General features: G+C 36.8%; 1 protein-coding gene across 12 annotated transcripts in view; it reads right to left on the bottom strand.

Moving 5' to 3' along the window:
• The window catches only part of LOC139473941 (neuron navigator 2-like), a 733,750-nt gene that overhangs the window by 391,365 nt on the left and 327,485 nt on the right, over positions 1-14,900 (bottom strand). The window contains exon 1 of one of the 12 annotated variants that reach the window (XM_071256771.1): positions 10,781-11,306. The exons of the other annotated variants lie outside the window; for them this stretch is intronic. Within the exon in view, the coding sequence (XP_071112872.1) occupies positions 10,781-10,843 (63 nt within the window). The 5' untranslated portion in view covers positions 10,844-11,306. Of the gene's footprint in view, positions 1-10,780; positions 11,307-14,900 lie in introns of those variants that run through there. 12 annotated transcript variants of the gene reach the window in all.

Genomic DNA, 14,900 nt, shown 5'->3' with positions numbered 1-14,900 from the left:
TGTCAATTTCCGGAATATTACAAAAAACACTAAAAATGATTAATTTCATTATGACATGAAATTCGAACTTAAATTGTTCAACACTGCTATTTACAAGGCAGTCACCTAAACCTACATGTCATTGACAACCACAAGATTGTAATTAACGTGAAATTAACACAAGAAATCAATCCCCTCCCTGCAACCGACAAGTAGTTCTTCAGCTCAGTTTAATGACAACCATACCTGTTACAACAATGTTTGGACACTGTGATGAGAGAGTTATGAGCCAAGTCAGCCATGATGTTTTTGAAACAGGAGTTTGCATTAAAGGCTCTCCCAATTCAGCCTCGCGCCTGTCAAAGTTTGAAATGTTCTGAAAAACAGCTGTTTCCGATCACTTTAACACAGATGACATCCAGTGTATTATGGTAAGAACATTGACAACATTTGTTAAAAAGAGTGTAAAGTTAAGGCTACAATAGAGTGTTACAAAACAAAGACAGTTTGGAGTGTTGAAACACTTGGAATGAAAGTAGAAAGAAAATAAAGACTTTTGAAAGCGGATTGGATTCCACTCCAAATTCACTTATATTTTCACACCATATTATTTGAGTATAACAGCTGAATGATTGAGACATTATGGTAAAACAAGGCCGTAACAAACTTCATGTAGCTATGCTTTGTCTTGATAGAATGTTGTCAAATAAATGAAAGTGATTAAACCCTTTCCATAATCGTAAGAAATGTCTGTGGGCAACAGAGTCCATTCCTCAATTCTGACGGAAGCATGTGTTTAGGATTCATTATCAAATAGTGATGACACCAGTATACAACATTTCAAGCTGAAGGGAGGTGAACTTGGGTTTAATGTCTTGTTCAAAACTGTTACACTGATTTAGCAATGTGCATGCACATGTGCATGTGAGTGCGTGGCTGCTTGTGCTAGTCCAGACTGATGCCAATTTCATAGTGCTAGCCCACTGAGATACCATGCCGCAGTTTAACATGAATACCCCACTCAGACACAGTAGACTGACTCTGGTCCAACCAATCCTTTTTTTAGCCCATTAATGTCGAGCGCCCTGGAGGGTAACTACAAGTACCATGTCTTTTGGTATGACGCGGCCGGGGATCAAACCCCGACTTTCCGCTCTACCACTAGACCACGGAGGCGGACTCTGAACATGTTAAAAAAACGTAAGGAGGAAGTGATGTTATTAAACTGTTTAGTTTGTCAATACTGCTCTACTGATTCTGGACAAGGGAAACCAATATTGGGCTTCTTACTGCATACCCATGTGGGATTCAAACTCTGTCTTACAGCATGACAAGTGAACACTTAAACCTCTAGGCTACCATCATACTTGCAAATATTCCAGGAATGTAAGAGAAAATTCCAGAAAACTGCATTTGCATTCTTTAGCTATTTATAAATCAAAATTACCAAGTATTGTTGTTAAGATATTTCCCTAAAGCTTCTATGTATTTGTTACTAAGCAGGGTGTCGAGTCATCCCACAGGTGACATCCTTACCCGGTCAGTTTGCTACGGGTTAACTACTTTGGGTATATGGACAAGGCAAGTCCAATCCCGGATTAGAAGGTCTGTGGTTCGAATCCCACCCCTGGAGACGTCAATCTTATGGTCGCAACATGGATAATGCATAAATATCAACCAATCATTCTGATGTATGGACTGAAACATTATGAGTAAACTTGAGTAATTTTAACCAACAGTTGGACCCTCAGACCTGACCCCTTCGTGTATTGGACCTCTGTCTGCAGCCTCTGTCTGGTCAGACCATCTCAAGGGGCGGGACCTCGGCCTCCAGCCTCTGTATGGTCAGACCACCTCAAGGGGCGGGACCTCGGCCTCCAGCCTCTGTCTGGTCAGACCACCCCAAGGGGCGGGACCTCGGCCTCCAGCTTGTCTGGTCAGACCACCTCAAAGGGCGGGACCTCAGCCTCCAGCCTCTGTTTGGTCAGACCACCTCATAGGGCAGGTTCTCGGGTGCTTGTTTATACATAAAGACTTTGCAAGAGTAATTATTTGTATGATGTCTGAAATTTCTTTCAAAATGTCTTCTGGACCACGGGACATTTAAGCAAACTTCATACATATTCAAGGATCAAACCACCCTCTGAGACTTTGAAGGGTGGTTTGGTCCATGAATATGCATGAATTTCGCTAAAAGGTCCTGAGACTGGACCTAGTTTATCGGATCAGTGTGAAACAGCTGCAGCACTTCACAGGGTAATGCAAATACCATCTGATAAAAATATGGACCCTGGTTGATTGTTATTAATTTATTTGATGTGTATCCTAGCATAAAAAATCAATCCTTGCAACCAAGAAACATGAAGAAATTTGTCCTGATTACTCAACTACTGATAACTATTACATGAACATAAATTATGCTATCACCAAAATATCATCAAGTTTTACCAATACAACGTAGACATCAACCATGAAAATATGTCAAGATAACAAAATAGGCAAATCTATCTAGCTATATTTCCAAATTAAATAAATTAGTGACAAAAATTATGCCTGATCAAATTCCCCATTTTGTACCTTATGTTCCTGTGTTTTTCAGATAAAGAATTGACTTGCCTTTGCATGTGTTTGTGATGAGTGCCAACGATGAATATGATAAACTCACCTTTTCGAAAACACCAGGCATCATCACTATTTGATAAATACAGTTAAATATTGAATAATAAATTTAACTCGGCTTTTAGCAGAGATTTCATATGAATATAGAAGGGTTTTGTTGCTTTTTATTCACACATTGTACGAATTTGGTAAATCAAATCCAGGAACTTGAGCATGAAGAGCCAATACTACCACCATGCTACCCCAGCGACCCTCTATATATCTCACAGAAGCTAAATTTGATAAATCATGGCATTATAGCCCTAAGTTGCCCCCCTCTTAATGTCTGTCTGAGCCAAAAGGGCTCTTCATGTATGATATTGGTAATCAGTCACTTTCTGCACAAATGGTCGGCATCACTGACACACATTTCATTCCATCTCTCGTCAATAGCTTGTTAATCAAAGACGACCTAAACCTGCCAATCAAAGATAAATGTGAGCAATCATTGCAGTCTAGACTGAAAAGGAAATTGATTATGATATCAAGAGGGAGATCTCCTTACATTAGTTTCACAGTGGAACAATCAGAGTTCCTTTAGTAAGACCGATCTACCTCTAAGTGCAAGTTGGCCATCATGAAAGATTATACACACCTTAGCCAAAATTTAAAAAACCAAATAAAACATCTTGAGGTTTGATTGTCAGCAGCTGGTTGATCTTAACTTTCAGGCTCTTTCTGAGGCAGCTGTTTGGGAGTGTCGAGTGTAGAGAGTATTAGAGAATATGTATGATAAAAACAGATATCTAGCTAAGGGATTTATAATATCAAGTGCATTTCTTTATTATAAAAATGAGTAACACATATAAATTAGAAGAGATGAATACTATACTGTCTTTAGGGGTTTTATGATATTTACTTCACTAAGGTGCATTATGTCCATTATTTGACATTTCATCAATTGACTTGCCTTTGCATGTGTTTGTGATGGATGCCACCGGTGAGGCAGGATATTCTCATCTTTTCACGAACACCTGGTAACATCACTATTTGATAGTGATTCACAAACACAACCTCATGATATAGTCGGAATTGTCCACTCAACTCTGCTTTATGCAGAGATTTCTATTGGATTTCTTTTCCATTCTGTTGTCGCTTCATTTATTTGTAATAAACCGAGCACGTGCAACGATTCAATTCGTACGAAAGGGGAGAGGCATGATTTTGCATCATCACGTAAAGCGCAGTGCGTTCGTTGCCACATTGGGTAGGTCAGTTAGCACCCCCTTTTCCTGCGATTTTGACTTCAATGCTCTCGGCTGACGCTTCAAGAGTTGAAAGTCCATATTAGCATCTCCTTTTCCTGCGATATTGACTTCAATGTTCTTGGCTGACGCTTCAAGAGTTGAAAGTCCATATTAGCATCTCCTTTTTCTGCGATATTGACTTCAATGCTCTCGGCTGACGCTTCAAGAGTTGAGAGTCCATATTAGTGTCTCCTTTTCCTGCGATGTTGACTTCAATGCTCTCGGCTGACGCTTCAAGAGTTGAAAGTCCATATTGCCTTTAAGGAGCATGCTAACATATATGTAACAGTTTCTACCCATCAATCTGCTATCATTCGTAAATGGCTCTTTGGACATTTTGAGTAAAATCAAGTTAATCGGGACATTGACAATCTTGGAGAAATTGTCCAGATTAGCAACTTTTCTGACAATAAACATGTTGTAATGTCCCTTTGATAGATGTTTTCCTTGGTAAATCTTGCAAGAGTCTGGGAATCTAGGTTAGTCTAGTCTGGGGGACACTAGACTAACATCTAGTCTCTGAAATGAACATATAGTACATAAAAAAACAGTTGTTCAGTTTTCTTAATAAAAATATAATAAAAAGGAGCCCAGTGACTCTCTTCAGACTTGCCAAACATTATAGACTTGCATGGGCTGTTTTTGAAAATATATTTGTATCAGGGTCTGTAAGACAGACTAGGGGGACACCAGAAATGGGCTTCACACATTGTACCCATGTCAGGAAATGAACCTGGGTCTTCGGCGTGACAAGCGAACACTTTAACCACTAGGCTACCCGATCACTCCTGAGAGAAAATGAGGTTTGATGATGTGGTCCACATCATTGCACTTATTCAGCAACAAGCTGTTTGTTGAAGTCTGGACTTATGCAACAGTCAATCTTATAGTACAAGCCCAGGAGACACAATGCCATGGTTTTAACATGGATACCCCACTCAGACACAGTATACGCACTCCATGTAAGTCAGTCCTTGGGTACCATTTTTTAACAGTTTTTTGGTATGACACGGCAGGGGGATCAAACCACCAACATTCCCCTCTCCAAGTAGACACTCTATCCACTGGACCATGTAGGCAGTCTTTTTATTCTGGACCAACTGAACAGCCATACTGTCATAAAACACTGTTTAAGTTATTAAACCGAAATAAACGCACCAATTATAAAACACAAAAAACAATACCTTGGCACACTGGGTATATTCATAGTGTTCAAAAGCCATTACAAAATGTAGTTATTTTAACTCTGATTTTTTTCAAAATGAAATTGACTAGGTGAAATATAGAGGCAGGTATATACACCATGTCAGAGATAACACCTGATGTGATGAAAAACACCAGCCTATCTCTGAAATACATCACAATATCACATGTTCATATACACCAGGCATGGGATAATAGACGAGCAGCATGGCACTGATAAGAGACACTCCCAGGCTGTAACACTGATATCAACAAGCTATCAACGACAGGAAGGTATTGCACTATTGCAATATACATGGTGGGCAACAAGTAGACTTGCACAAGTCTCTAAGGCAATAATTATTCATTTAAATCATAAGTAATAGATTATGTAAATAATAAGAACAAGTTGTCCCTAAAAGAGACTAGAGTCCTTAGACTGTCTCATATCTAGACTTGTCAATTAGGAGGATAGAATTACTAGCTTCCATGGACTTATCTTTCAGTCCAGCTTTGGAGCAAGGCTAGGAACAAGCTGCAGTTACAGATGGAGCCAGCATCAAGTATAAAGTGGTGGAAGAATAAGAAGTGAAATGTACATGGGAATATATTTCACTCTGTGCAATAAACATGGCAATGTGGGGTATGGTAGTGAAATTAACATGGTCAGCTGTAAGATGCAGAGTTATCAATATCTTCAAGATACAGGGCACAATTTGACATTTTAGCATGTTTTCAGCTCCACCTGTTGTTAAGTTAGTTCATGCAATGACAGATATAGAGCTAACTGTTTAAAAAGTCCTGACATCAATTATGGTGCTAATCTTTGGTTACCATTTGGGTCCTGCTGGTAGAGAGTGAAATATCCCAGGGCAGCCAGCTGATACAGTGAAATATACACCGAAATACATTTCCCCTGTGCAATAAACAACATGCAATATGCAAACCAGGGAATGATATCTGAGACCAGGTGAAATTGACACTGGTATGTATTTCAGGTTTGCTGTGATTAGATGGTGCTTATGATATGGTCAGAATTATATAATTCTACAAGACATTTGTTATGATTATGGAAACGGTCTTGTCACTTTTTCACTTTTTGGTATATACAACCTGAAACACAGCACTAAGGAGATGGCAGTCATGCAAGGGTAACTATAGCGGTCTTTACGGTGTGTGAGATGTAAAAGGGCTTTAATATAAAATTTCAGCCATAATGTAATATTGTGAACCAGCTCAGTGTGGGAGGACCTGTCACGCTTATCTCAGACATTCACCATGAAACTCACAGGACAAGTTTGGTGCAGAAAAACCAAGGATCATAACAGGAACTAGTCTGAGAATAGAACAAATGTCTAGCAGAGTTTGACACAATAATGGTCACAGCACTGCATTGTGGCATTCAGACACATGGATAGCCATGAATGCCCAAAACTGATCTCCAGTGAAAATACCTTAGACAAAACATAAATGTAAGAAAATACTGAGGTATGATGACCAAATCATAATCTTTGAAAGCAAACAACAACATAACTTCTTTCAGTGGCATTTAGAAGTTGGAGTGATGAAGTAAGACGAGTTCTATGGATGAACAATAATAAATGTAATAAAGAAGTTGTTCATCCATAGAACTCGTCTTACTTCATCACTCCAACTTCTAAGCACTAATTGTAATAAAGAAGTTGTTCATCCATAGAACTCTTACTTTAAACAACAACATAATGAATATTATCATCAGTATAATTGTTCTTATCATCATTATCATTATTATTATCACCATCATGAGCCTGAGCATCCCTATATCCTTCTTTTTCATCATCAACATCATCATCATCATCATGACATGATCATCATGTCCATTATGCTGTCAACTAGACTAACATCTAGTCTCTGAAATGAACATATATCACAGAAAATAACAGTTGTTACATTATATTTATAAAACATAATAAAAAAGAGTCAAGAGACTTTCTACATTTTCAGATACTGCAGTAATCTAGACTTGCCAAATATTATAGACTTGCATGGATATATTTGTTTCAGGGTTGTATGACAGACTAGGTGTCATACCTCCTTCCTAATTCTTACATCAGACACACCAGTACATGAGAACCAAAACCAAAACCAGAAACAGCATTAGCACCAGTACCAGCACCAGCCCAGTGTCAGAACCAGCACCAGTGTCAGAACCAGCACCAGTGTCAGAACCAGCACCAACATGAGATCCAGAACCAGCACCAACATGAGATACAGAACCAAAACCAGCATGGGCTGTATATAACACTGTATAACGATACTGCTGTGTTAGTCCTACACCATGACCATGGAATATATTTATTTTATGAAAAAACATAATCTAGAAATGCATACAAAAGCAAGTCTAGCCAGCTCAAGCTAGCTCTATTCCACAAATTAGCATTGGGAATTTTTTATTATTTTTAGAGTCAAGAAGGATATTGTGTAATATAAGATTTCAGAGACTAAATGTTAGTCTTCTACAATGAATTATTTTCTATTCTGTCCACCATAAATAATTTCAAAGCTTTACTAAATAAAACAAACAAACAAACAAACGAAATTCAGATCAAACAACAATTGATCAAAAGTCCTGATAGTGGTGGGTATCTGCTGTGCACATCTTCAAAAATTTACATTTACAGAAGTTTTATGCCCCCAGAACTTGGAGGTGCCTGCGAGAGACATGGGATCTGCTCAGTCACACTGACATACACTTTGGTAGTCAACACATGTACCCAGTTCCTGGAACAAGCTTAGAGGGAAAGCAAATGGCAAGGGCCAATGTGCTGCAGAACATGCATCCATATGTTGATATCAATGACCAAAAAAATCATATGCTGTCATTGACATAATTTTTAAATACTTCATGGCTGCCTGAAATTCCCAATCAAGTTTGGGTCCGGTGAAACATGTTGTGAAATGCATCATCAGAAGTATCCTGATGTTCGGTGTTAAAAGCATGTCAGGTCCATATTGGTAAGGATGCAAGCTGTTGTTTTATTCTCTGACTGTGAAATAAATGTCAAGGTGAGTGTTGATTGATTGAAATGGACAAGGGGTGATGTCAATATCCCCTTTTATTGCCAGGTGTGGGAGATAGGGTGGTACCTTGATATTTCTGGCCCTGATCGACACATTAATGGCCATCTGTACAAACAGGTGTAATCACACAAAACAATGGCGTCTTTTTACGAGGCTAGTGTTTTGTAATGTCAACTGTGTCAGGCTGTTCTGATAGTCGGAAATGTCTGCTGAAGGGTATGCACCACATGTGTTGGGGTAGGGTCTTGGTAATGCACTCCCATGTCAATCTGGCTTGTCTTTCAAAGATCACAGATCTGTGAACGTGCAGATACAGTTGTCTGGTGTTTGGGGAGGGTCATGATATGGGGCTTCTTTATGGAATATTTACAATCAGAAATTGAAGAAACTCTAAAAACCTACATTTGTAAATGCTAAAAAATTGTAAGTTTAAATTTTGTTAATATTACATGACAAAAATAGCTTGATACATCCAACATTTGAAGTAAAACAGCTTCCATATTATAAGATGAGGAATCTAAGCTATTAGTCATTTAACTGCTGACTAATAGTCGTACAAGTCACTGATGTAAAGTCGTACATGTCACTGACGTAAAGTCGTACATGTCACTGACGTAAAGTTGCACATGTCACTGACGTAAAGTCGTACATGTCACTGACGTAAAGTTGTACATGTCACTGATGTAAAGTTGTACATGTCACTGATGTAAAGTCGTACATGTCACTGATGTAAAGTCGTACAAGTCACTGACGTAAAGTCGTACATGTCACTGACGTAAAGTCGTACATGTCACTGACGTAAAGTCGTACATGTCACTGACGTAAAGTTGTACATGTCACTGACGTAAAGTCGTACATGTCACAGAAATATAAAGTGTTCATGTCACTGACGTAAAGCCGTACATGTAACTGACGTAAAGTCGTACATGTCACTGATGTAAAGTCGTACATGTCACTGACGTAAAGTCGTACATGTCACAGAAATATAAAGTCGTACATGTCACTGAAATATAAAGTCGTACATGTCACTGAAATAAAAAGTGGTACTTGTCACTGAAAAATAAAGTCATACTTATCACTGACTTTAAGTCGTACATATCACTGACATGCTTAAGCTTTTAGCACATGATAAGCATCTATTTGAGATTCAAGTCACGATGGTGTTAATGTCATTATCCACACTTCATCATATCCTGTCAGGATCTATGTCACAATTAACACACCACCTGACCAGCGGATAAGTCATTGACATTTCAAAATGAAATATTAGTAATGGTGGACAAACAGTATAATTGAATCCACTTTTATTTTTAACATAAAAATGGAGGCAATTTTTATGATTATTCCCACTAATATCCTCTGCTATAGGAGTTGTTGTACCAAAGTTAATCCAGTATCTGTTGCCTGAATAAATATCTAAAATTATGTAGCTATGTTAATCATGTAGGATACAATCAATAACACCGCAACTACACTACAGCAGATTGTGAGTGATCTTGACAAGCAAAACATGTGGTTGATAGCATGAGCAACAATCAGATTGTGACTTTATCGTTGGGAACTTGGTACCTACACTACCCCTGATACTAAAAGAATACATTCAACATTTCTCACCCACAGGTATCAAAATCATACAATCAATATTCAAACCCAAAGACATAAAATAGTTTAAGTTATTGTCCTAAGGTGCATAACTTCATTTTCAATTCTTAAAAACATTTCATCTGTTATAGCTTGAGAAAAAAACATTTTAATTAAAAAGATATCTCACGTAACTTTCAGTTTTACAAAATAGCTTTCGAGGTAGTACATAAAAGTGGTATAACTTTATTTATAGCACTTTTATCAATAAATTCTTGAAATTCATCACCTCTTATGTCTTGAAAAAACATTTCAATTAAAAAAGGAGCTTTGGGAGTAGTAGCACATTGTTATTCAATACAAAACAGGCCTCAATGACACAGCTGATACTCTGGCAAACAGCATCATCACCATTCATTGCTTCATTATCCAAGCCTTTGAAGTCCATCAACCATTTAGTCATTGATTTCACAATGTAATTGACATTAGGAAATGTACATGCTATAGACGACCCTCCGTTGTTACTGATAGGCACCCAAACAAGGTGTGCCTTGTTATAGACGAGCTGTTGGGTCATTCAATATCACCCATGCTCCATCCTATTTATATGGAAATATACACAATGTCGAACTCAGTTCTAACACTCAGTGGTACTATTGTCTTGACAACTGTTGTAATCAATACAGTTTTATCTGTTTCAGCAGAACAGCCTTGCATTTTCTCTGGATTGAGCTACTGGTAGTTTTTTAAGTGGAATTTGAGCCTTGTTTTGATAAACATGTACATTTTACGATACCACTATCACTACATTTCGCTGACAGTAACCTGATAATCTTTGACTGTGAATGGATTCTAATATGGAATCTTCAAAGGTCAGCTGACTCATCATTATTCTAAAATGAGGTTTTTTAAACTACATACATTTTTTTTGTTGAGTTACACTATGAACTGTACTTTTTTCAATAAATATCTTCACAAATAACATCCCATGACATAATTTTCAACAAATTTGGGATTTTGATTTTAAAATATCAATTTTAATTTTTTTCAATTAAAAAATATAATGTACCTACCTCAGATGTATACGTTTTGGGCTCCTCGCTATCCCAGACTGTGACAATGTATTCCAAGACCATGGTGACGATATAATAAGTTAAATAATTTAAATTTACAAATATTCACAGCAATCACTGTTGTTTCACAACATCAAAATATACACATGAAACCTACAAGTGTAACATTCTCCGACCAAGAGATCACTGAATCCATTAACTGTTACAGTTAATGTGCCAAAGTTGAATTCAAACTCTAAAGTCGAATCTCAAACAGTCTCATCCCAAACCACATGATAAATATATACATCCATGGTAAATCCACAATCTTGAAAACTTGTAAATTCCACAAAATCCTGAAATTGACAACAAGTCAATTTCACAAGAGAAAGTCATCAATTACACACTCTATGTGTACAAAGTTTGTGTGTAGATCAGAAAGTTTGACTGACAACTGTTGAAGACGAACTATATTGTGAAACAGCGTGATTCACCGATCTCTGAGTAATTGAGTCTTCGGAACTCTTAGCACGAGTCCCCCTACACACATGGCTTCTAGCCGATTCAGACGGAGAAGAAATAGAGCCAAAACACAGCTGTACCGACTGGCATCAAGCCAGGATTGGCCTCCAGCCAGAAAGAGGCTTCAGCCAGCAAGGGGTTAATTAATTGGATCGCTCGTACCATATTGTTCCGAGCCCTCCGAGACCATGCAGCCTGTCCGAATCTGGAATATGTAAAACTTGAAGCTACAATGTTCTGATGATCTAAAGAATATGCTGGTCAGTGTTTCCTTAGTTCACTGATGAATAAAGAAAGTTGTCTGGGGAATATCATGGATACAGCTATTGTCGGACAGTATGCTATTTGTGTTTCCTTCGAGGGGGTAGAGAGAGGCAGTTTTTCAAATTTTAACAAGCGGTTTACTGTTTTAGAAGTGTGTTTAGATCATTTAAAGGATAAGATTTTCATTGGATTTTAAGTGCATTTAAGAAATTAAACAGACATTTAAGGATAAGAAAAGTTTAAATAAATTAGAAACATATTCATGAGCATGTTAGTTGGAACATGCGTTATTGAAATATTGTTTCCTTATGTTTGTCAAAATAAATGGAATTTTTTCATTATCATAAAGTTTTTATTGGATTTTAAATGCATTTATGAAATAAATCAGATCTTTATACTCAAGAAAAGTTTATATAAATTAGAAACATACATATTGACTGACACATTGTTTAAAAGATAGTTTCCTAGCTTGAATTTAATTATGTTCATTATCATAATCTAAATAATCATAATAATAATCATATCCACTTATAGAAATAACAGATTACAAAAGTAAAATCATTTCCACTGCAAGTGATGGCAATTACTAAAAAAGAAGTATCTGTCCATTGCTTTAGAACAATTAAAAGTGTTAACTTTATTTGTGCTCTTAAGATCAATCATAAATTCAAATTTACATCAACATAAGAGTGATGTTTTACGAGATCTTTTTTACACTGGATGTCAATAGGAAGAACCTTTTATCACAGATCACCATCCACACAGTATCAGCGGGAGAGCTAGGTCTACACACAACTGTTTATGCTAGCCTAATTTTAGAACCTGTTTATTTGTTTAATATTTTTAAATTTGATGAAATTTTCCAAGAATACAAGTTACCTTGTATTTCTTTAAGTTAGCATCTAAACATGGCCTGCTCTTTGCAACAGTCTACATTTTGGTCTGGAATTTTCATTGCCGAGTCTAAACATGATAAGATTTCTCAAATTCCTCTTTATGGTTTGAGCAACTAAACATGGAAAATGTAGACAGCTTTACGTAATTTTATAATGCAGGTGCTGATTTTGATATTATTTCTACAGAGCCGACATCTTCTCCTTATCAATCTCATGCTACACCATCTTCGTCAAAACTTTCGAACTTTTTTTTTCTACCTCCGTAGAATCCCCACCTCACCCCACTCCACCCCCAAATGGGCCAGTTAATATGACAGAAAATATTTTAAATTGTTTTGTTTTTTTAATTTTCTATAACAGTTCTGTTTTAACTTAAAGACCAGCTATTCTTCTGAAAGCTTATTAACCTTTAAGCAGTGTAAAAGTTTGATAAAATGAAAGGCACACCAATTTCAATTTTTTTTATCTGAGTGAGTGAGTGAGTGAGTATATCATAGATGTTAATACATTGCTTAACAATGCCAGGGTACTGTTAAACCAAATCATTGTTGGGTAAATATTGGATCTAAACCTGTGAACAAAAGTGATTCTGGCAGCTAAGGGAGGCAACTCTGCACAAGATTTGTTTGTTTTGTTGTTTAACGCCGCACACAGCAATATTCCAGATATATGATGGTGGTTTGTAATTGAGGCTGGACCAGACAATCCAGTGATTGATATCATGAGCATCAATCTACGCAGTAGGGATCGATGATATGCATAAACCAAGCCAGCGAGCCTGACCACCTGATCCCGTTAGTCACCTCTTATGACAAGCATATAGTCACCTCTTAAGACAAACATAGTCACCTCTTACGACAAGCATAGTCACCTCTTACGACAAGCATAGTTGCCTGTTATGGCAAGCATGGGTTGCTGAAGACTTATTCTAACCTGGATCCTCACGGGTCCTGCACAAGAAGTTACAGCAGCTTAGAATGCAAGCATAAGATTTATGTACAGGTTATATTTTATTAAATTTCCTTTCAGCAGACCTTTCTTTTTCTTTTCTTTTAACTGTTTTATTTCAGGTCAGTTGATTACACCCATAACAACAGTTACGAACAAATAAGTATAACTGGCTGGAAAATAGCATGGCCTTATTCTATATACACTGTTATTATAAATTATACAAAGGATGTTAACAATGAAAGCATACATAATTTCCCATTAAAATTCACAGCTATGTCGCAAGGTTGTGTGTCATGAAAATATCCTTTCTTTCAGCAAATAAACCCCACACAAATCAGATGAAAATGGCACGCAGAAAATATTTTTTAATCCTCCACTTTATTTGGTTGGAAGATGCAGTTCAAGCCTAAAGTTCATAAATAAACTTCAAATTTAATAAAACTGAAAGCATAATACACTTTTATGTACATTTAAGCAAACTCCAACTTCTCTGCGATCTCCAGCCTTCCATCAAGCTTTAATCGCGCTTCACTTCGTTTCATTTCCAAGTGGGGGTATTGTGTTTCTTTATCTGAATACTTCACTTTTTCTTTAACGAGCCAATTTCTATGCTGATTTAGATTAAGTTTATGCAAATTCTCAATAACAAAATTGAGTTTATCACAGTATTTCAGTACAAATATTGATTTTATTTCCATAATGCTTTCAAAAAAGAACAGGATCGCCTATTTCTGATATTGAGCTTATCAGCTTATTTCAAATTTTAATCAATCTGAACGATTGAAGAGAGTCCATGTATGCAAATCTTAAAATAATGGACATTAATAAACTGTATCATTCTTTTTTTTGAAAGTTACAAATATTTCACAGGAAATAAAACATAACTTACTAAATTCTGGGAAAAGTAAGGCACAGATTTTATTATCATCGCAAACATGAATTCTTGAGTTAAATTCACACGAAAAAGTCCGTTTTGACAGAAAATCAACTCATGTCTTGAATAATTTTTATATTTTTTCTTTGTTTCCCTAGCAACCATCATTTATATGCAGAATCACCATGACAACAAAGCAGTCAACAACATTCAGCCCAACATCAATGTAATAAAACACATCCCAATGTAGTAAAAGGCATCACAACGTAATAAAACATATTACACTGTCTGGTTATACCGAAGCCATATTCATAATTTTGTAGCAGTCAATGCATACTGGGCAAACATCGAGATACCATCACAAGAATATTTGATCTTTTCTGCTAAATATCCAAATACATGACCTCAGCTCCTGTGATGGTTAGATACTAAAATATAACATCCAAAAGAAGACTTGACGGAGATGGGTTATTAAGATGTGTTTAGCATGGAATACATTCTACAAATCAATCGCTATTCAAACCGGTACTGCAACAAGCAGCCTGGTCGATGGGGGAGAATGGTCAGCTATGGAAGGGCTGTCTGTCACGTCAGATTTGTCATTAGTTGACATTTCGAGTCAAATAAAAAAAGA

This window comes from Haliotis cracherodii, unplaced genomic scaffold, assembly GCF_022045235.1.
Source record: "Haliotis cracherodii isolate W230 unplaced genomic scaffold, xgHalCrac1.p SCAF_3, whole genome shotgun sequence".
Lineage (NCBI taxonomy): Eukaryota > Metazoa > Mollusca > Gastropoda > Lepetellida > Haliotidae > Haliotis > Haliotis cracherodii.
The sequence above is the reverse complement of the archived record's forward strand: the minus strand, read 5'-3'. Positions and strand labels throughout refer to the sequence as shown.